The sequence below is a fragment of the Oncorhynchus tshawytscha genome, linkage group LG06 (assembly GCF_018296145.1).
Source record: "Oncorhynchus tshawytscha isolate Ot180627B linkage group LG06, Otsh_v2.0, whole genome shotgun sequence".
Taxonomy (NCBI): domain Eukaryota; kingdom Metazoa; phylum Chordata; class Actinopteri; order Salmoniformes; family Salmonidae; genus Oncorhynchus; species Oncorhynchus tshawytscha.
The window spans coordinates 38690513-38713833 of NC_056434.1; the positions used below are offsets into that span (position 1 = coordinate 38690513).

Genomic DNA, 23321 nt, shown 5'->3' on the forward strand with positions numbered 1-23321 from the left:
AAGGACAGCTGCGTTTAAGTCCCACTACGGACTGCCACGTATGACAAACACGGGTACTAAATCAAAGATATTGATCTGTTTTAAGCAAATGATTTCATGAGATTGTGATAACTATACACTTTAATACTAACATCAAGAATCTGAGGTAAAAAGGATATGTATTTCCTGTAATTCTTCTGTGGTGAAAATGTTAGTCTGTGTAATATAGTAACACGTTCTGTCCAGCATAGGGAACTTTGCGTAAACTAACTTACTTTTGGTTATGTAGTGTATTTCATTATGTGGACACCTGCTTGTCGAACATCTCATTCCAATATCATGGGCATTAATATGGAGTTGGTCCCCCCCCTTTGCTGCTATAACAGCCTCCACTCTTCTGGGAAGGCTTTCTCCTATAGAGCTCCATTTTTATGGAACGGTCTGCCTACCCATGTCAGAGACGCAAACTCGGTCTCAACCTTTAAGTCCTTACTGAAGACTTATCTCTTCAGTGGGTCATATGATTGAGTGTAGTCTGGCCCAGGAGTGGGAAGGTGAACGGAAAGGCTCTGGAGCAACGAACCGCCCTTGCTGTCTCTGCCTGGCCGGTTCCCCTCTTCCCACTGGGATTCTCTGCCTCTAACCCTATTACAGGGGCTGAGTCACTGGCTTACTGGGGCTCTCTCATGCCGTCCCTGGAAGGGGTGCGTCACCTGAGTGGGTTGATTCACTGATGTGGTCATCCTGTCTGGGTTGACGCCCCCCCTTGGGTTGTGCCATGGCGGAGATCTTTGTGGGCTATACTCAGCCTTGTCTCAGGATGGTAAGTTGGTGGTTGAAGATATCCCTCTAGTGGTGTGGGGGCTGTGCTTTGGCAAAGTGGGTGGGGTTATGTCCTCGGATGGGGCCACAGTGTCTCCTGACCCCTCCTGTCTCAGCCTCCAGTATTTATGCTGCAGTAGTTAATGTGTCGGGGGGGCTGGGGTCAGTTTTTTATATCTGGAGTACCTCTCCTGTCCTATTCGGTGTCCTGTGTGAATCTAAGTGTGCGTTCTCTAATTCTCTCTCTCTCGGAGGAGGACCTGAGCCCTAGGACCATGCCCCAGGACTACCTGACATGATGACTCCTTGCTGTCCCCAGTCCACCTGACCGTGCTGCTGCTCCAGTTTCAACTGTTCTGCCTTATTATTATACGACCATGCTGGTCATTTATGAACATTTGAACATCTTGGCCATGTTCTGTCATAATCTCCACCCGGCACAGCCAGAAGAGGACTGGCCAAACCTTCCTAGGTTTTGGCCTTTCTAGGGAGTTTTTCCTAGCCACCGTGTATCTACACCTGCATTGCTTGCTGTTTGGGGTTTTAGGCTGGGTTTCTGTACAGCACTTTGAGATATCAGCTGATGTATGAAGGGCTATATAAATAAATTTGATTTGATTTGATTGGATTTCTACTAGATGTTGAAACATTGCTGCGAGGTCTTGCTTCCATTCAGCCACAAGAGCATTCGTGAGTTTTGGCACTGATGTTGGGTGATTAGGCCTGGCTCGCAGTCGGCGTTCCAATTCTTCTCAAAGGTGTTCAATAGTTTGGGTCAGGGCTCTGTGCAGGCCAGTCAAGTTCTTCCACACATTTCAACAAAACATTTCTGTATGGACCTCGCTTTGTGCACGGGGACATTGTCATGCTGAAACAGGAAAGGGCCTTCCCAAACTGTTGCCACAAAGTTGGAAGCACAGAGTTGTGTAAAATGTAATTGAATGCTGTTGCGTTAAGATTTGCCTTCACTGGTACTAAAGGCCGAGCCCAAACCATGAAAACATCCTCAGACTATTATTCCTCCTCCACCAAACTCTACAGTTTGTAAGGACCGACGCTGGAGAAGAGAAGCAGGTACGGGGAGTTGAACATTTTAATATGGAACAGACATCGAACAGGAACAGCGTCAGAACCAGATAACAACAAAAATGACAAACAAACATTAATCCTGAATCAGGGAACAGAGCTTGGGAACAGACCGATATAGGGGAGGTAATGACACAGGTGATTGAGTCCAGGTGAGTCCAATAATAGCTGATGTGTGTGATGGGGGGAAGGCAGGTGTGCGTAATGATGGTGGCAGGAGTGCGTAATGCTGGGGAGCCTGCCGCCTTTGAGTGCCAGGGAGGGGGAGCGGGAGCAGGTGTGACACAGTTGGCACTATGCATTGGGGCAGGTGGCCTTCTCCTGGCATCTGCCAAATTCATCCCTCGCACTGCCAGATGGTGAAGCGTGATTCATCACTGCAGAGAACGCGTTTGGAACTTGGTGGTGAGTGTTGCAACCAAGGACAGATGAATTTTACACACTACAAGCTTCAGCACTCTGCGGTCCCATTCTGTGAGATTGTGTGGCCTACCACTTTGTAGCTGAGCCGTTGTTGCGCCTGGACGTTCGGGCCATTCTACTGCCAATGTTTGTCTATGGAGATTGCATAGCTGTGTGCTTTATTCACCGGTCAGCAACTGGTGTGGCTGAAATAGCCGAATCCACTAATTTGAAGGGGAATCCACATACTTTTGTATATATAGTGTATTTGGACCAGAATGAGGCTCTCCACTACCTATTGCTGCAGTGATGATTCACCATTTTCATCAGATGTTTTCATTATTCATCTGCAGATAAACACCTAAAAGCCTACATCTACCAGTAGCCTATGCAAATTAGGGAGCCTAATGAACTCACTGATACGATTCGGGAGACTACGCTGATTGATGAGACGAGTCACTCACTTTAGCGTCACTGTCTGGCAAGCCCCAACATCCGAGGAAAGGAAACCTAGAAAATCCTTTGGTTTACTTGTCCCAATGCAATACCATGGACATATAACCACATAGCCTGTGGCACATAGGCTATGTGAAACATGCTAAACAAAATGAGTGTGCCAGAAAACAATAATTAGGCTAAGTGGATTTCAACTCATCGTTACTACTTACATTACATGGGATGTGCAAATTAACAAGCATCATGTTTTTTCCTTCCTCCGTGTAAAGAAATTTGATGCAGACATACTGCGTTTACCTGTCATCACTCGCAGTGTGAGTGACAGGCGCCTATCCTATCATTAGATTGCTAGAAGATGCGTATCGTTCATTCTAGAAGGAAAGGGCTCGTCGGGCTGGCGAACTTAAGCATTTAAATTAAAAGTAGTCTAGTTAATATGAAGTGGCTAGCTGAAAATTAGTCTGTAGGAAAACACTGGATGTGATGTTCTCCCACTCAGTCCTATCCTCTGCCTCTGTTGTCTAAGATAGATAGATCCTCCTAATTAAAGATAAGGAACGTTGTGTCCTAGATGTTTTATGGAATGTTTTTTGACAGATTCAGATTTTAATGGTCACCGCGAGACTGGGATATCAATAACTATGTTTTCCCACCTTATGCCTGATCATGTTAAATTGCCTTCAGCTTATTGAATAATGGGTGGTCCAGTCAGCGCAGAGCAGACATTGACATCTAAGACTGCAGGGCATTTCCATCAAAAGGACCCATGACTAAAAAGTATTTAGTCAGCCACCAATTGTGCAAGTTCTCCCATTTAAAAAGATGAGAGGCCTGTAATTTATCATAGGTACACTTCAACTATAACAGACAAAATTAGAAAACAAAATCCAGAAAATCACTTTGTAGGATTGTTTTATGAATTTATTTGCAAATTATGGTGGAAAATAAGTATTTGGTCAATAACAAAAGTTTATCTCAATACTTTGTTATATACCCTTTGTTGGCAGTGACAGAGGTCAAACGGGGTGAGATCTTGCGTGGAGCCCCAGATCGAGGGAGATTTCAGTGGTCTTGTATGTCTTCCATTTCCTAATAATTGCTCCCACAGTTGATTTCTTCAAAACCAAGCTGCTTACCTATTGCAGATTCAGTCTTCCCAGCCTGGTGCAGGTCTACAATTTTGTTTCTGGTGTCCTTTGACAGCTCTTTGGTCTTGGCCATAGTGGAGTTTGGAGTGTGACTGTTTGAGGTTGTGGACAGGTGTCTTTTATACTGATAACAAGTTCAAACAGGTGCCATTAATACAGGTAATGAGTGGAGGACAGAGGAGCCTCTAATAGAAGAAGTTACAGGTCTGTGAGGGCCAGAAGTCTTGCTTGTTTGTAGGTGACCAAATACTTATTTTCCAGCGTCATTTGCAAATAAATTCAGTAAAAATCCTACAATGTGATTTTCTGGATTTTCTTTTCTCATTTTGTCTGTCATAGTTGAAGTGTACCTATGATGAAAATTACAGGCCTCTCTCATCTTTTTAAATGGGAGAACTTGCACAATTGGTGGCTGACTAAATACTTTTTTGCCCCACTATATGTAGGCACCTAGTCTGAAATGACTAAGCATCTACCAACCCACTACCATGGGCAATGTGGCCTATGTTATTTGTCTCCCACTTTGGTTCTGAAATCACCATCACCCACTAATTAGCTTCTCATTTTACAGATTGTGTTTGAGCTAGTAATGTGAAACTTTACCCTGTATATCTAAAAATGACCATATACACTGATTGTTTAAAGGAAAACTACCAAAACTATTGCAGATGATGAACCTGAGCAAGTACTGTACCTGTTCAGCAGGTAGCTCATAGCCAGATGAGTTGTGTCTCGGGTAGCTTACTTTTATTCCAGTAAAACACAATTTACAAACAGTTTATAGATGACAGTAACCTAGCAAATTACATAGGCTTTATTAGTTGTTTGACAACCTAATATCGTGCAAGCCACTTTAGCATTTGGTATGCTGAAGGTGCCGCGCAGAAGATCAGGAACAAGCCGCCTATCTCCCGTTGGTCAGTGTGCGACGCTGGACACTGCGCAGTTTGACTAAGCTACTGATATTACCTAGGGTTGTTCAGCATGCAAACTTACTTGTAGATCAATTACTGTCAATACGGTTACATGCTTAGTTCAACAATGAAGGAGATAACGCATCAGTTGTCACTAAATACTAGGTATTTTCGGGAAGGTAGATAGAAATTAATTTGACGAAAAAATAAATGAATCTGCAATACATAGCGTTTGAATCGATTTTCTGACCAATGCGGGTTTGGGGTCCTTGGACTGATGCAGGCCTATCTTAGACATTTGAATCGGGGACCGATGCGTATCGGTATCAGTATATTGTATATTGTACTGAACTCTACCCTACTCTGCTGTTTTGTATTGTTCTGCACTGTACTATACTGTGCTGCGCTGTGATGTCCAAACTTGTGAAACATAAGGAGATTGACATTCATATCCACAATACAGAATTACATCATGGGTCCCTGATCTGTACTGATCAGGGACCCATGATGTATTTCTGTTACCGTAATTCCGTTACCGGGTGTAAATCCACTTCACTTACTGTAGTTGAATAACCAAAATAGATTATTTTCAAACTCAAGGTGCCATATCATAGCTGACACCCCATTCTCTCTGCAATATGCACCTTTGAATCTTAATGCAGAGCAGATATTTAAGACTTTTTGGGAAACATGGTCTCATAGAAAGCTGAGGGAGATTTTACCGTAATTCCATTACCAAAGTTTGTATCTCCACAGTTTTAAGTAGCCATTGTGTATAGAGTAGCGTAATTCCGTTACCGTGGAATTGCCCTGCATCATCACCGTAAGTTATGCCTGGGGGGCTTCCTGAGTCTCTATTCTTACTGTACTGTCTGTGTGTAACTGAAAAGCCCATCTATGGAAAGGCTGAGTGTTCTCAGGGGAGACAGACAGAGCTTTACCCACTCTGTTTTTAGATACCACAGCCTCAGCACAAATTACAGCTTAGCTCTCCCCCACATGACGGCTCACAACTAAGATTGAAGTCAGACTGTCAAAAGCCCAGAATAATGCAAGCTGCCTTCGCACAGTAGGACTTCTCTCGCAAGCAACCCTACTCTCTTGATCCTGTTTCGCCTTCATATGGATTGTGCTCCAACTTGTTCAATTACCGCTCTACTTGTTTTAGGGTTATTCCTTGTGTTTTGCTGATCGGCTCAAAGCATGAAGCACAAACACTTGAAGAGGCAGTCTCTCATGCTGTTGTAGCCTCTTTCAGCTAGAGAAAGTCTGTCTCTGTGTCTCTAGAATAAACTGTGGTGGTAGAAAGTGAATGCATTCTACAGAATGCATGCTGTGGTCTTTTATTTTTGCTCTGTGCTGTGGCATGTGGGGTTGTGCGCACGGCACACCGAGTGAACAAGTACCTGTGTGTGTTTGCGTGCATTCCTGCATACATGCATGTATGTGTTTACGAGTCAATGTGTGGTTTTATAACTTTGTTCTTTTTTTCTTTAGGTCACTTCTCTATTTGGCTGCTGTGAGGGAGGCCAGTGCTGTTACTGGTGAGCATTGAGACTTCTCCACCCCAGAAAGACAGACGGACGGAGTTCCCCTGTTCTCCTTTTCATGGATGCCAGGCTGGCCCTGCTGCAGCTTGGGACTCTCCTGGTCCTCCTGTCCGCAGCACTGGAGTTGACTGCTAAGCTGACTGCTGGAGAGGAGGTCTACACTAACACCTGGGCGGTCCACATAGAGGGGGGACCGCAGGAGGCTGACCGAATTGCCAGGAAACACGGCTTCATCAACCATGGCAATGTGAGTAGCACAGCAGTGCACCCTGTGGAACCCCTCTAGTCAGTCAGAGTGTATGATCTCTCTATGCCCTGCATCTTTGGTCAGTTGAAACTCTGTTCTATTTCAGTGACAGCCTGCTCAACAGGCTTTAATGTGCAACAAGATATACAGACAGGACAGCCTATAAGCCCTCGTGTTGAGAGTCAGAGTGTATGTCATGACTCTTCCATCCCTTGCTGAGTTTATCTGTCAGCTAAAGCCTGCACTCCTCCTATGGGTTCTATACAGAACAAAAATATGAACGCAAATGTCAAGTGTTGGTCCCATATTTCACAAGCTGAAATAAAAGATCCCCAAAATGTTCCATATGCACCAAAGGTTTATTCGTTTACATCTCTGTTTGTGAGCATTTTTCCTTTGCCAAGCTATTTCCATCTACCTGGCAGATGTGGCATATCAATAAGCTGATTAAACAGCATCATCATTACACAGGTACACCTTGTGCTGGGGACAATAAAAGGCCACTAATATGTGCACTTTTGTCAACCGGCCTCACAACCACAGAGCATGTGTAACCACACTAACCCAGGACCCCCACATCCGGCTTTTTCACCTGCGGGATTGTCTGAAACCAGCCACCTGGACAGCTCATGAAACTGAGGAGTATTTCTGTCTGTAATAAAGCCCCTTTGTGGGGTAAAACTCAGTCACATGGGTGAACTCCTGCCCAGTCATGTGAAATCCATAGATTAGGGCATAATGCATTTATTTAAATGGACTAATTTCCTTATATGAACTGTAACTCAGTAAAATCTGAAATTGTTGCATGATGCATTTATATTTTTGTTCAGTATAGTTAATTTGGGCATACCATACCGTGTGCGTGTCAGGGTTTCTGTTAGGAAAAAGTGGCCCCGGACATTTAACCAGCAGCATTTTAGGACCCATATGCATTGGGTGCGTAACCTGATCAGGGTGTCCACCCACGGTGCTCAGAATGACAGAAATGACATGTTAGATTATGGTAATTCATATTAACAGAACATGCAAGTAGAGGATGCAACGATGCACAGTCCTTACCCTATTCTGATTTTGTAGATGTTAGAATAACTGTCCACATTTACTTTTCCTCAGCCAACAAGACAAGTAACAAAAAGCAAAATCACTATCCTATGTCAATATACTATCCCCCATGGTAGAAAAGTTGACCTATTCTATTGGTCAGCTTGTCGAGAAGTAGCCTATTCCAAACAGATTCGGGGTCAGTTGTGGGAAGACAGATCCCAAATTCATACAACCAGTAGACCTAGGCTACATTTTTTTTGAAACGTTAAAAAGCAATGAGTCTGATGCAACAGATCAGAATGTTTAGCTTAAAATGTTGATAAACTATTATTTCTCCACATTATAAGTGCAGCAATGCCCACAAGGTAGTAGGCTACACCCAAATGTTCATTCCATAATGCAATTACTGGGAAAACACTTTTGTCAAAAGGGCACTGCACATGCTAGCGGTTTCATGTGACAGAATAAATATCCGTTAGAAATTTAGAAATAGAGGAGATGTAATAGGCTACTTTGAAGCGAGGCAGGCCTAAGACATGCCTCATATGTATTAAAATGTTCAGGTTTCATACAATGAAGTATATGTTTTCAAAATGCAAAGCCTACTGCCTATAGCTCATTACAAAGTAGTGTGTGACGTCCTGATGAAGCCTGCCTTCCGTTGCTGTTTGAGATGCTGCAGCAGTAGCTCTCGTGCTGTCTGACAGATTTTCCGCTCAAAGGCTTTGTATCTGTATGCTGTAAGCGTGTGATAAATGAATATAGTGTAGCCTACACATGCGACAATTTCATTCCAATAAATTATGCAAATTAACTTATAGACCAATAAGCATGACCAGTCGAATGTATTTCCATCGACTTTTACATTCACGAATCGGCTAAAAAGCATTATTTCGCAATGGGATTGTTTCTTCTCCCGGGCAATTGGCCAGTTTTATTTATTGGCATTTCAAAACAAATGTATAGGCCAAAAGCCGGCTATTACCGGCTAACGGAATCCTTGGTCCAGTCACTCCACAGGAGACTTCACTGTCTGCATCGAATACATGTGTAGGAGGCTCTGAACTACAGTACCAACCCTCCCTCCACCCTATCCCCCACAAAAAGAGGATTTTCAGAGCGGTTTTCAAATTGAATTTAGGCTTAACTTCTGCTTTCTTTATGTTGCTGTCCATGCAGCTTCTGTCTTGAGCTCCATCACTGATGTTTTTTCTCCTGTTATAGTAGTAGATCCTACGGCGGTCATAAAGTAGTAGGATGAGATGTGATATTTTTAATTTGTGAGATGCCTCTCGTTGTCACACTCATCACCACTCAATTGTCTCCTTGGCTCTGATTGTTTACTTTTCAAAGTACTGTAGTTTCTCGCTCTCAGCTGGCTTTGATTGGAGTTCTTTGGTTATTGATTTCATCTAGCAGGAACTGCTGTTGGGATGCTGTGAAAGGATTCTGCTGTAGATAGAGAGGGAGAGGGAGAGGGAGAGGGGGAGGAGGCCATTAGAAAAATGTGCCTTAAATAACCTTTTATTCATAATTGGCTCTTTGAATGCAAGTCATTATTTGCTCTATTGAATAGGCCTTATTCTGCTTTGAGACTGCCAAGCAATCAAGCTCCACACAGACTGACGCACATGTGCACGCCGCACACACAGTCACACACACAGTCTCACACATTCTTTCCCCCAGAGGATAGTTATATGTTTATACCTTCATCGCTTGTTACGAACACATCATGAAGGTACTTCTGGTAGACAGGAACAATGGAATAATAGTAAGTGGGTTCTTCTGTCTTTCCCTCTCTACAGCCTTGTAGTATAGGCCCCACTACCACACCAGTATTCCCAGTTGACGCCCCAGTTTCGATCCTGAAACACCTGTATGCCTCTGCCAGTAAAGCACAGGGCAGACAGAGACTTATCCAATCAGAGATCCGGGGCTTGTAAGGACTGGCAGGGGTTGATTGTTATTTTGGGGGACCTAAATTGGCCTGTCTTTTTTAACCTTGGTATCGGGCGTTGTCCTCTGGTGATGTGTCATGAGTTTAGTCTTTCTCTCGCTCTCTTTTTCTCTCTCTCCCTATCCTCATCTCACTCTGTGCTCTCGTCCACTTTCACTCTTTCCTTATGCACACATATATTTCATCTCCCTCTGCTCTCTCTGTTTATTCTCTCAAAAGCTCCCCAAAGCTTTATCCTTCTCTGCTCTTTTTCTCTTTCCCTCCCATCACTTCCTCCATATGCTCGGACTCGTCAGTCTAAAACCGATAGATCAATTTAATGGGGAAACATACGTCTGCGTTTTCTTCTGTCATTACTCACTCATGCTGAACGGTGGGTTTGGGAACAGAGGACTCCTTGAAGATGGGTCGGTTTGTCAGAGATGGATGTCTGATGCCATATGGTACAGAGTCCTGCTCACAGACAAACAGTAGGCTACATAGTAAAGCCCTACTCTCATTAATCTCTATTCTCTTCTCCCGTTCTCTCCTTTTCTCTTCTTTTCTCCAAATCAAATCAAATGTATTGGTCACATACACGTGTTTATCAGATGTAATTGCGGGTGTAGTGAAATGCTTGTGCTTCTAGCTCTGACAGTGTAGTAATATCTAACAAGTAATATCTAACAGTTTTACAACATATACCCAAAATACACATAAATCTGAGTAAGGAATGGATTAAGAATATATACACATACAGTGCCTTGCGAAAGTATTCGGCCCCCTTGAACTTTGCGACCTTTTGCCACATTTCAGGCTTCAAACAAAGATATAAAACTGTATTTTTTTGTGAAGAATCAATAACAAGTGGGACACAATCATGAAGTGGAACGACATTTATTGGATATTTCAAACTTTTTTAACAAATCAATAACTGAAAAATTGGGCGTGCAAAATTATTCAGCCCCTTTACTTTCAGTGCAGCAATCTCTCTCCAGAAGTTCAGTGAGGATCTCTGAATGATCCAATGTTGACCTAAATGACTAATGATGATAAATACAATCCACCTGTGTGTAATCAAGTCTCCGTATAAATGCACCTGCACTGTGATAGTCTCAGAGGTCCGTTAAAAGTGCAGAGAGCATCATGAAGAACAAGGAACACACCAGGCAGGTCCGAGATACTGTTGTGAAGAAGTTTAAAGCCGGATTTGGATACAAAACGATTTCCCAAGCTTTAAACATCCCAAACAGAGCACTGTAGAAGCAGCGATAATATTGAAATGGAAGGAGTATCAGACCACTGCAAATCTGGCTGTGCCAAGACCTGGCCAAGATCCCTCTAAACTTTCAGCTCATACAAGGAGAAGACTGATCAGAGATGCAGCCAAGAGGCCCATGATCACTCTGGATGAACTGCAGAGATCTACAGCTGAGGTGGGGGAGACTCTGTCCATAGGACAACAATCAGTCGTATATTGCACAAATCTGGCCTTTATGGAAGAGTGGCAAGAAGAAAGCCATTTCTTAAAGATATCCATAAAAAGTGTTGTTTAAAGTTTGCCACAAGCCACATAAAAAGTGTTGTTTAAAGTTTGCCACAAGCCACCTGGGAGACACACCAAACATGTGGAAGAAGGTGCTCTGGTCAGATGAAACCAAAATTGAACTTTTTGGCAACAATGCAAAACGTTATGTTTGGCGTAAAAGCAACACAGCTCATCACCCTGAACACACCATCCCCACTGTCAAACATTGTGGTGGCAGCATCATGGTTTGGGCCTGCTTTTCTTCAGCAGGGACAGGGAAGATGGTTAAAATTGATGGGAAGATGGATGGAGCCAAATACAGGACCATTCTGGAAGAAAACCTGATGGAGTCTGCAAAAGACCTGAGACTGGGACGGAGATTTGTCTTCCAACAAGACAATGATCCAAGACATAAAGCAAAATCTACAATGGAATGGTTCAAAAATAAACATATCCAGGTGTTAGAATGGCCAAGTCAATGTCCAGACCTGAATCCAATCGAGAATCTGTGGAAAGAACTGAAAACTGCTGTTCACAAATGCTCTCCATCCAACCTCACTGAGCTCGAGCTGTTTTGCAAGGAGGAATGGGAATAAAAATTCAGTCTCTCGATGTGCAAAACTGATAGAGACATACCCCAAGCGCGGCCAATTTTTCAGTTTTTGATTTGTTAAAAAAGTTTGAAATATCCAATAAATGTCGTTCCACTTCATGATTGTGTCCCACTTGTTGTTGATTCTTCACAAAAAAATACAGTTTTATATCTTTATGTTTGAAGCCTGAAATGTGGCAAAAGGTCGCAAAGTTCAAGGGGGCCGAATACTTTCGCAAGGCACTGTATATGTCAGAGTGGCATTGGACTAAGATACAGTGGCATAGTATAGAATACAGTATATACATATGAGATGGGTGATGCAATATCTACACACAATTAAAGTGACTAAGATACCATAGAATAGTATAGAGTACAGTTTATACATATGAGATGAGTAATGCAAGATACGGAGACATAAATGTGTCTAGTGTTTCATTTCCTTAAAGTGGCCAGTGATTCCTAATATTATGTCTATAGGCAGCAGCCTCTGATGTGCTGGAGATGGCTGTTTAACAGTCAGTGGTGTAATATAGAATACAATACAGTATATACATTTGAAATGGGTGATGCAATATGTAAACACTATTTAAAAGTGACTAAGATACCATGGAATAGTATAGAGTACAGTTTATACATATGAGATGAGTAATGCTAGATACGGAAACATTATTAAAGTGGCTCGTGTTTCATTTCCTTAAAGTGGCCAGTGATCCCTAATATAGGCAGCTGCCTCTGATGTGCTCGTGATGACTGTTTAGCAGTCTGATGGCCTTGAGGTAGAAGCTGTTTTTCAGTCTCTCGGTCCCAGCTTTGATGCACCTGTACTAATCTCGCCTTCTGGATGATAGCGGGGTGAACAGGCAGTGGCTCAGGTGGTTGATGTCCTTGCTGATCTTTTTGGCCTTCCTATGGCATCGGGTGCTGTAGGTGTCCAGGAGGGCGGGAAGTTTGCCCCCGGTAATGCGTTGGGAAGACCGCACCACCCTCTGGAGAGCTTTGCGGCTGTGGGCTGTGCAGTTGCCTACCAGGCGGTGATACAGCCCGAGAGGATGCTCTCAATTGTGTATCTGTAAGAGTTTGTGAGCGTTTTAGGTGTTAAGCCAAATTTCTTTAGCCTCCTGAGGTTGAACAGGCGCTGTTGCGCCAACTTCACCACACTGTCTGTGTGGGTGGACCATTTCAGTTTGTCAGTGACGTGTACACTGTGGAACTTGAAGCTATCCACCTTCTCCACTGCGGTCCCATCAATGTGGATAGGGGGTAGCTCCCTCTGCTGTTTCCTGAAGTCCACAGTCATCTCCTTAGTTTTGTTGACATTGAGTGAGAGGTTATTTTCCTGGCACCACACTCCCAGAGCCCTCACCTCCTCCCTGTAGGCTGTCTGTTGATAATCAAGCGTACTACTGTTGTGTCATCTGCAAACTTGATGATTGAGTTGAAGGTGTGCATTGCCACGCAGTCATGGGTGAACAGGGAGTACAGGAGGGGGCTGAGAACGCACCCTTGTGGGGCCCCAGTGTTGATGATCAGCGAAGAGGAGGTGTTGTTTCCTACCTTCACCACCTGGGGGCAACCTGTCAGGAAGTCTAGGACCCAGTTGCACAAGGCGGTATTCAGACCCAGGGCCTCGAGCTTGATGATGAGCTTGGAGGGTACTATGGTGTTGAATGCTGAGCTATACTCAATGAACAGCATTCTTACATAGGTATGCCTCTTGCCCAGATGTCCGTCACTACAGACCCTGGTTCGATCCTGGGCTGTATCACAGAATGTCATAAATCAATAGAATGAATGCTTCAATCTAGTTGACATCGGTAAAGTTCTGTCATCTCTGCTTCTTTCATGAAGCAAAGACATTTAGGGATTGGGGGAATTATTGTTATTATTTGTTGTAGATAGGGAGGCAGAAAGCTAGATATAAATAGAGTAGGGGAGAAGTTTAAAAGGAAAGGATCCAGTTAGAGAGAAGCGAGTGATCAGAACTGAGAGGAAAGAGGAGAGATTATGAAGGCAGGAGAGTGAGTGGGCGGATTTGGCGAGGGGAAAAAGAGTGGGAGAGAATGGATGAACAGTGGCTAAAGACTGAGATTGAGAGTGAGAGGAAGAGACAGAGGGGAGGATTGCTAAGCAACATTTAAACAGTTGTCTGAAATGAGATTATGGAGGCGTACATCCTTAGTCATTGTTTCGTTTAGGCACCAGCCGCACGAGAATAATGAGCCGTATTTCAGACTTTTGTCTCTGAGTAGGTGATAGGGGGCAGCAGGGAGATAAACATAACTAATGCAGTCTTCCAATGTCTCGGCTACACAGTGGCTTTATTTGGGGAGATGGGTGGGTTAGATAAAGGATGTGTGGCCTGGGGATGGTTGAGTGAACAGGGGGAATGATGGCTTAGTCATCCTCACTTCATTTCTCTCTTGTGGTGGATATTCTCTAAGGCCAGCCACCAGGGACGTCACTGGAGTTTCATAATATTTGGGCCTTAGCCCTGAAGAACAATAAATTGTATTTTCTAAAATTATTTCCTGCAATTCTACATGACTGGAGACATTAAAATAAAATGTTTTAATACCACACAAATAACCAAAATGACAGAATACAGGATACTCGGGACTCCTGAGTGGCGAAGCGGTCTAACAGGCTGACTGCGTCGCGAGAGTTGCAAAATACATTTTTAAATCTAGATTATTCAATAATTGCACCCACACTGCTCACGCGCGCCAACGAGCGTCTGCGTTGCCACGGGATAAAATAGAAGTAAATTCTATTTGTGACGTAGATCGCGCTGCAAGTCCTGCCTCTCCCATCTGCTCATTGGTTTATAGAAGCAGATACCCACGTGCCATCTCCTCATTGGTTATACCCACGTGGGTAACTGAAAGATGAACGAGGTCAGTGGCGGTAATGCACCTAATTTATGAAAGATGCCAATCGCAATATAAAGTCAAGAGAAGGAAAAAGCCTAGAAGGAGGAGAGATGACTAGAAACGATTTGGTTGACCATTTTATGACGGAGTAGAGGACCTTGTGCATTTCAGGTAAAATAACAACTCAATGTTTATATCCCAGGACAAATTAGCTAGCAACAGAAAGCTAGCTAAATAGGACAAATTAGCTAGCAAGTGCAAGCTAACTAGCTAAATTGCTATAAATGTTTAATGCTTTTCGACCTGTCCCCAAATGAATGTAATTGGTTCAGAGTTTGTTTTGATATTTTAACCTGCGTGTCTTGATTGTGTTTGATGTGGGGGGACAAAATACATTTATGCACGATGGCGCACGCACGCACGCAGCCGGTTTGAGTTCCGTGTAAGGCCTCAGTGCTTGAGGCGTTACTACAGACTAGAGGTCGACCGATTTATGATTTTTCAACGTCGATACCGATTATTGGAGGACCAAAAAAGCCGATGCCGATTAATCGGCCGATTTCGTGTTTTAGTTGTAATAATGACAATTACAACAATAGTGAATGAACACTTATTTTAACTTAATATAATACATCAATCAAATCAATTTAGCCTCAAGTAAATAATGAAACATGTTCAATTTGGTTTAAATAATGCAAAAACAAAGTGTTGGAGAAGAAAGTAAAAGTGCAATATGTGCTATGTAAGAAAGCTAGCGTGTCAGTTCCTTGCTCAGAACATGAGAACATATGAAAGCTGGTGGTTCCTTTTAACATGAGTCTTCAATATTCCCAGGTAAGGAGTTTTAGGTTGTAGTTATTATAGGAATTATAGGACTATTTCCCTCTATACAATTTGTATTTCATTAACCTTTGACTATTGGATGTTCTTATAGGCACTTTAGTATTGCCAGTGTAACAGTATAGCTTCCGTCCCTCTAGTTAACGCGCATCTCGGGAGTTTATAGGCTTGAAGTCATAAACAGCGCAATGCTTGACGCACAACGAAGAGCTGCTGGCAAAACCCACGAAAGTGCTGTTTGAATGAATGTTTACTTGCCTGCTTCTGCCTACCACCGCTCAGTCAGATACTTGTATGCTCAGTCAGATTATATGCAACGCAGGACACGCTAGATAATATCTAGTAATATCATCAACCATGTGTAGTTAACTAGTGATGATGATTGATTGTTTTTTATAAGTTTAATGCTAGCTAGCAACTTACCTTGGTTTACTGCATTCGCGTAACAGGCAGTCTCCTTGTGGGGTGCAATGAGAGAGAGGCAGGTTGTTATTGCGTTGGACTCGTTAACTGTAAGGTTGCAAGATTGGATACCCCGAGCTGACAAGGTGAAAATCTGTCGTTCTGCCCCTGAACAAGGCAGTTAACCCACAGTTCCTAGGCCGTCATTGAAAATAAGAATGTGTTCTTAACTGACTTGCCTAGTTAAATAAAGGTATAAAAAAATAAAACAAAACATTGGCGCCCAAAAATAGCGATTTCTGATTGTTATGAAAACTTGAAATCGGCCCTAGTTAATCGGCCATTCTGATTTAATCGGTCGACCTCTACTACAGACACCCTGGTTCAAATCCAAGCTGTATCACAACCAGCCATGATTGAGAGTTCCATAGAGCGGCGCACAATTGGCCCAGTGTCGTCCAGGTTAGGCCGGTGTAGGCCGTCATTGTAAATAAGAATTTGTTCTTAACTGACTTGCCTAGTTAAATAAAAGGTTTAAAAAAATACATTGACACACAGAGATCAATAAAACGAAGAACCAATGTCCTAAATGCAATCAATAGTGTAGGCCAATGAAAAGAGTGGATACATACATTTAGGTCTACAATATGAGGAGAAAAGTATAGTCCACCAACTTTCCAGAGGCACTCACTTATCCAAATAGTTTTTTCACTCAATTGTGTTTTGAAATATTGCGAAAGATATTTGAGCTTTTGCCTGCTGTTCATTGACAGCCATATTAACAGCCACAACTCAACACTCAGCTGTTTGATATTTGCCATGGGCTGCTCAATTGCGAGATTCCGACTGTAGACCTATGCTCTTGTGCCAAAACACAATCCACAGCTATTTTTTTTAAATAAGTTGATTTTAGTTATTTCTGTACAGACAGGAGTAATTACATTTGGCACATTTATTAAAATGTATCTGCAGCACTTCCAGCACCCCTTCCATGGATTGTGGTCAGTAATCCAATGTGGCTTTATTGTTTAGGTAGGCCAACTGTTACAATAATATATAAAATAATCTATCAGCGAGTAACGCACAATTTTGTATTTTCATCAGTAGGCTAAGTGGCTAAAATGCATCAAAAAAGTATTGGAAAGATCTGGAAAACATCAGAGAAGCTCATCAGGTAGGCTATAGGCACTCACTTCAATTTAGCTAGATCATGAGCACTCACATTTCCCAGCCGAATTGTAACCAAATAGCCAAACGGAGATTCAGTGAAAACAGACATCTGACATTGATTGATTTATCAAGATGAGTTCCCATGCTTGTCTAAAAGTAATGCAATGACGCTGTCCCAATGAAAACGCTGCTGAAATTATCAGTTGACCACACACGGCAAGTGCTTTACATTTATTATAACCAGTGGTGTAGTGCTATTTTTTGGGGTAGCCTAAACGATACTTCTTTATGTTTTCTGGGTGAAACGTCCATGCTGCATGCATGGCAACCATTTGATCCCAATCGGTTTAATTGGAATATGCATTTCGATCTTCTTGGATGAAGTAGGCTAAGTAGCTTAACTACTGTTTAATCAATTTCTTGAGCAGATGGAGTTAAACACAGCCACCTGTATTTTGTTTCAATCAAAGCATATTTTGCGTGCTGTTGATTACTGCACACAATTTTTTACATCTCTGCACAATCATCCTAAATTGTCATAAGTATGATATGTTTTTGGTCTAACAGTAGCCTAACATTATCTATGCTATTATATTCAGTCGGTTATGTAGAATACTAATTAGTCATTAAGTGATCTTGAGACATCGCACCATTCCGAGAAGTGGCGGAGTGCGCGAACTATGCGGCGAAATTCAGTTGACTACATTTTTTTTCCGCAGCAGCGCAAAAGATTCAGGGCTGACCCAAAATCATTACTGGTTAAAACCCAGAAATCCAAGTCCTGGTGACATCATTGCCAGCCACACACACACAGAGAGCTGGCAAAGGGTGTGTGTATTCAGGAAGTCATGAGATGTTTATCGCTGAGGTGATATCATCATCATGTAACTGATTATTCCCTTCAGTGTTGTGCTAAATTCTTTATTGTTAGGACACATTCATTTCTGTGTTTGTGTGTGTGGTCTATGTTTAAATGTCATGCAGTGTTCCTTTTGCAGCCTGATCACGAGAAATAGATTTTGGATGTTTGTAAAGGTCCCGCGAACGTCGATATATGCCTTCCTCAGCGCTCACAAAAAACAAAAAAAAAGATTGCCAAGAACTCTGTGCGAACACATGGTGCTTGGAGTCGAAGCGCGTTGCTCAGACCACTATGGCAGTTCACAATGTTTTAGCAAGCCATGAGAATACTGATGATACCTGATGGTAATAGCCTGTCGTTTTTAATTATTTGGTTTTAAGCATTTCCCAAATCATACCCTTCCCCAAACCATACCCTTAACCACTCTGGAACTAATGCCTAAACTGTTAACCTTAGAGTTGTTTCTGTTTTAATCCTGCAACCATGCAGAATTAACCCTGTAACCACACAGAATGAAGGTGTCAAAAATAGAAGTTCATCCATAATGCATAGAATTTCGAAGGGAAACTATGAGATCTTTTTGCAGCGTGAGCCAGTCAGGTTCATTGTTCTGTGAGAGGTGACTCAGCTTGCTCAGTGGAGGGTGGCTTCAATGCCACCGTCTCTCTCACACACACACACAAACTCATACTCACACACTTTAATAATGTACCTACACATTTAGACAGACACGCAAACCCACAAACCCAGCACAGAAGAACATTATGGTGCTGCATTAAGCAGACACTGCCATTAGCACCTGACATTTGAGCAGTTTTCTAATCCCTGTGGATTGTTAGAGGAAGAAAAGGAGCATGTCTTCAGTTCCTCTCAACAGCTAAACTATAAAGGCTGTCAGCTAAAAACAGAGTTTGAAAAAGTAATATTGAATCATAATTCCTGCAGTCTTTCATGGGGTAGTTTATATTGTGTAGCTTATATATAACGTCATCACTTTTTTATTCCGCCCTCAATCTCCGTCATCTTTGTTTTTTTCCTCCATCCCCTCTGCCCTCCCACTTCCCCCTGTTTCTAGTCTCTTTCTCTCTCTCTCTCATTGGTGTAAACTACATCTTCTCTCCTCCTTCTCATGGCCATGGATAGAGTAGACAAAAACCCAGGCGATTAGCCGCCTCCTGGCACCCTGTTCGCGCCACAGAGCACAGTGCTGCTCTGCCACCACAACCCCGTTGTTGCCATGGAGAAGGTTGCCAGCCAGCAGGTTATTATCAGCAGATTGGGCCCAGTTTCATGTTTAATTAGTCGTATGTACAGGATACACATGGTATACACCATCCAACTAAATGCTTAATTTTCGACAATGCAACAACAATAAGAAATAATAAAAAGATAACAATACGAACATAAAGTAAATATAAGTTATTTATATCCCTGTTAGTTAGCATTTCTACTTTTCTAAGATAATCCATCCACCTAACAGGTGTGGTATATCAAGAAGCTGATTAAACAGCATGATCATTACACAGGTGCACGTTGTGCTGTGGACAAATCGGCCACTTTAAAATGTGCAGTTTTGTACCTATACACAATGGCATAGATGTCTCAAGTTTTGAGGGAGTGTGAAATTGTCATGCTGACTGCAAGAATGTCCACCAGAGCTGTTACCAGATAATTTAATGTTCATTTCTCTTCCATAAGCCGCCTCCTACGTCATTTTTTGAGAATTTTGCAGAACGTCTTACCGGCCTCACAAATGCAGACCACGTGTAATCACGCCTGCTCAGGACCTTAAAATCCAGCTTCTTCAACTGTGGGATCATCTGAAGAGGGGGTGGGGGGGAATGCTGAGGAGTATTTCTGTCTGTAATAAAGCTCTTTAGTGGGGAAAAACTCATTCTGATTGGCTGGGCCTGGCTCCCCAGTGGGTGGGCCTGGCTGCCAAATGGGTGAGCCTATGCCCTCCCAGGCCCACTCATGGCTACACCCCTGCCCAGTCATGTGAACTCCATGGATTAGGGCCTAATTTACTGACTTCAATTGACTGATTTCCTTATGTGAACTGCAACTCAGTAAAATCTTTGAAATCGTTGCACGTTGCATTTATATTTTTGTTCATATCTCATTTTATTGGTCACATACACATGATGCAGATGCTATTGCGGGTTGTGTTTCTCGCTCCAACAATGCAGTAATATCTTACAAGTAATATCTAACAATTTCACAACAATATACACACATCTAAAGTAAAGGAATGAAACTAAGAATATATAAATATGTGGACAGGCAATGTCGGAGCTGCATTGACTAAAATACAGTAGAATAGAATAAAATACAGTATATACAGTGCCTTGCGAAAGTATTCGGCCCCCTTGAACTTTGCGACCTTTTGCCACATTTCAGGCTTCAAACAAAGATAGAAAACTGTATTTTTTGTGAAGAATCAACAACAAGTGGGACACAATCATGAAGTGGAATGACATTTATTGGATATTTCAAACTTTTTTAACAAATCAAAAACTGAAAAATTGGGCGTGCAAAATTATTCAGCCCCTTTACTTTCAGTGCAGCAAACTCTCTCCAGAAGTTCAGTGAGGATCTCTGAATGATCCAATGTTGACCTAAATGACTAATGATGATAAATACAATCCACCTGTGTGTAATCAAGTCTCCGTATAAATGCACCTGCACTGTGATAGTCTCAGAGTTCCGTTAAAAGCGCAGAGAGCATCATGAAGAACAAGGAACACACCAGGCAGGTCCGAGATACTGTTGTGAAGAAGTTTAAAGCCGGATTTGGATACAAAAAGATTTCCCAAGCTTTAAACATCCCAAGGAGCACTGTGCAAGCGATAATATTGAAATGGAAGGAGTATCAGACCACTGCAAATCTACCAAGACCTGGCCGTCCCTCTAAACTTTCAGCTCATACAAGGAGAAGACTGATCAGAGATGCAGCCAAGAGGCCCATGATCACTCTGGATGAACTGCAGAGATCTACAGCTGAGGTGGGAGACTCTGTCCATAGGACAACAATCAGTCGTATATTGCACAAATCTGGCCTTTATGGAAGAGTGGCAAGAAGAAAGCCATTTCTTAAAGATATCCATAAGTGTCGTTTAAAGTTTGCCACAAGCCACCTGGGAGACACACCAAACATGTGGAAGAAGGTGCTCTGGTCAGATGAAACCAAAATTGAACTTTTTGGCAACAATGCAAAACGTTATGTTTGGCGTAAAAGCAACACAGCTCATCACCCTGAACACACCATCCCCACTGTCAAACATGGTGGTGGCAGCATCATGGTTTGGGCCTGCTTTTCTTCAGCAGGGACAGGGAAGATTGTTAAAATTGATGGGAAGATGGATGGAGCCAAATACAGGACCATTCTGGAAGAAAACCTGATGGAGTCTGCAAAAGACCTGAGACTGGGACGGAGATTTGTCTTCCAACAAGGCAATGATCCAAAACATAAAGCAAAATCTACAATGGAATGGTTCAAAAATAAACATATCCAGGTGTTAGAATGGCCAAGTCAAAGTCCAGACCTGAATCCAATCGAGAATCTGTGGAAGGAACTGAAAACTGCTGTTCACAAATGCTCTCCATCCAACCTCACTGAGCTCGAGCTGTTTTGCAAGGAGGAATGGGAAAAAATTTCAGTCTCTCGATGTGCAAAACTGATAGAGACATACCCCAAGCGACTTACAGCTGTAATCACAGCAAAAGGTGGCGCTACAAAGTATTAACTTAAGGGGGCTGAATAATTTTGCACGCCCAATTTTTCAGTTTTTGATTTGTTAAAAAAGTTTGAAATATCCAATAAATGTCGTTCCACTTCATGATTGTGTCCCACTTGTTGTTGATTCTTCACAAAAAAATACAGTTTTATATCTTTATGTTTGAAGCCTGAAATGTGGCAAAAGGTCGCAAAGTTCAAGGGGGCCGAATACTTTCGCAAGGCACTGTACATATGAGATGAGGTCTGTTTTCGGTTGTATGTAATGTCAATTCTAGGCTAATAATTTAAGAAATAACGCACAAAAAACGAAATACTGCAAAGTTGCTTAGGAGCTAGAAGCACGGCTGCCCTATCTGTCGGCGCCATCTTCTTTCAGTGTATATTCAAGTTATTAAAAAAAAATAAAACTGCATATTAAATAACAGAAGAATATCAAGAAATTGTCCATATCATCTAAACTGTTTTAAAATAATATTTGATGCCTATTAGGGTTAATTTGCTCATCTTATGGCCATAATATTGGGTCAAATTATTCATTAGATCTATGATTTATTATTCATTACAGCTAAATAGGTTAATGTATTAAATGAATAGTTCAGTTCCAAAACAACATAAAAAGCACATTTCTGCAGCATCCACACTGAGTGTAGAAAACATTAGGCACACCTGCTCTTTCCATGAGATACTGACCAGGTGAAAGCTATTGATGTCACTTGTTAAATCCACTTCAAATCAGTGTAGATGAAGGGAAAGAGACAAGTTAAAGAAGGATTTTTAAGCCTTGAAACAATTGAGACATGAATTGTGTGTGCCATTCAGAGGGTGAATGCGCAAGACAAAATATTTAAGTTGAACGAAGTATGGTAGTAGGTGCCAGGGGCACCAGTTTGTGTCAAAAACTGCAACGCTGCTGGGTTTTTCATGCTCAGTTTCCCATGTGTATCAAGAATGGTCCACCACCAAAAGACATCCAGACAACTTTACACAACTGGAGGATGCATTGCAGTCAACATGGGCTACCATCCCTGTGGAACACTTTCGGGAGGGTTCAACTTAATATTAGGAAGGTGTTTTGTACACTCAGTGTATATTATCAATGTCCTCGTTCAACCATGACTCTGAGAAACATAGAATATTACCATTTTTTAGGTCCTGTTGATAGTCTCGATTGGATCTCATCCAGTTTGTTCTCCAGTGACTGGACGTTCACCAATAAAAGCATTTTAGCATAAGTATAATACAGGAAAGCACAATTTATAGTCCAATATTTACACGTGTTTTGGGGAGCAAGTATTTAAATTGTTCAGTATTTAACAATAATATTAAGAGTCTGGTAGTAGCAGTTGTGATGTGTATGGGCGTGAGTGAGTGCCTAAGGTGCGGAGAGTCATTGCAGGTGGTCAGTCCAGTTCAAATGTTCAGCAGTCTGATGGCTTGTCGATAGAAACGGTCTCCGAGCCTGTTGCTATCAGACCTCATGCTCCAATATAGTCTGCCCATGAGGGAGGAGGTCTGTTTTGTTGCAGCTCCCTTCCAGTACACACCCTGCATCTGCCTTTGTGATGGGAACCGTGAGTCTCTGTGGATCCCAGGCCACATGGCAGATTGGAACACATCCAACTCCTTCCTGCTAGTGTTGTTCACTCACACCTCTCGTCTTACTTTTATCTTCTACCCTCCATTCTCTATACCTCCTGTTTTATACTTTTCTCCTTAGGTAATTTTGAATGA

The 23321-nt window shown here is 42.3% G+C and overlaps 1 protein-coding gene across 3 annotated transcripts in view; it reads left to right on the forward strand.

The window, feature by feature from the left end:
- The window catches only part of LOC112253480 (furin), a 194998-nt gene that overhangs the window by 22574 nt on the left and 149103 nt on the right, over positions 1–23321 (forward strand). For all 3 annotated transcript variants that reach the window (XM_042323238.1, XM_042323236.1, XM_042323237.1), the window contains exon 2: positions 6305–6604. In XM_042323238.1, the coding sequence (XP_042179172.1) occupies positions 6416–6604 (189 nt within the window). In that variant the 5' untranslated portion in view covers positions 6305–6415. The remainder of the gene's footprint in view (positions 1–6304; positions 6605–23321) is intronic.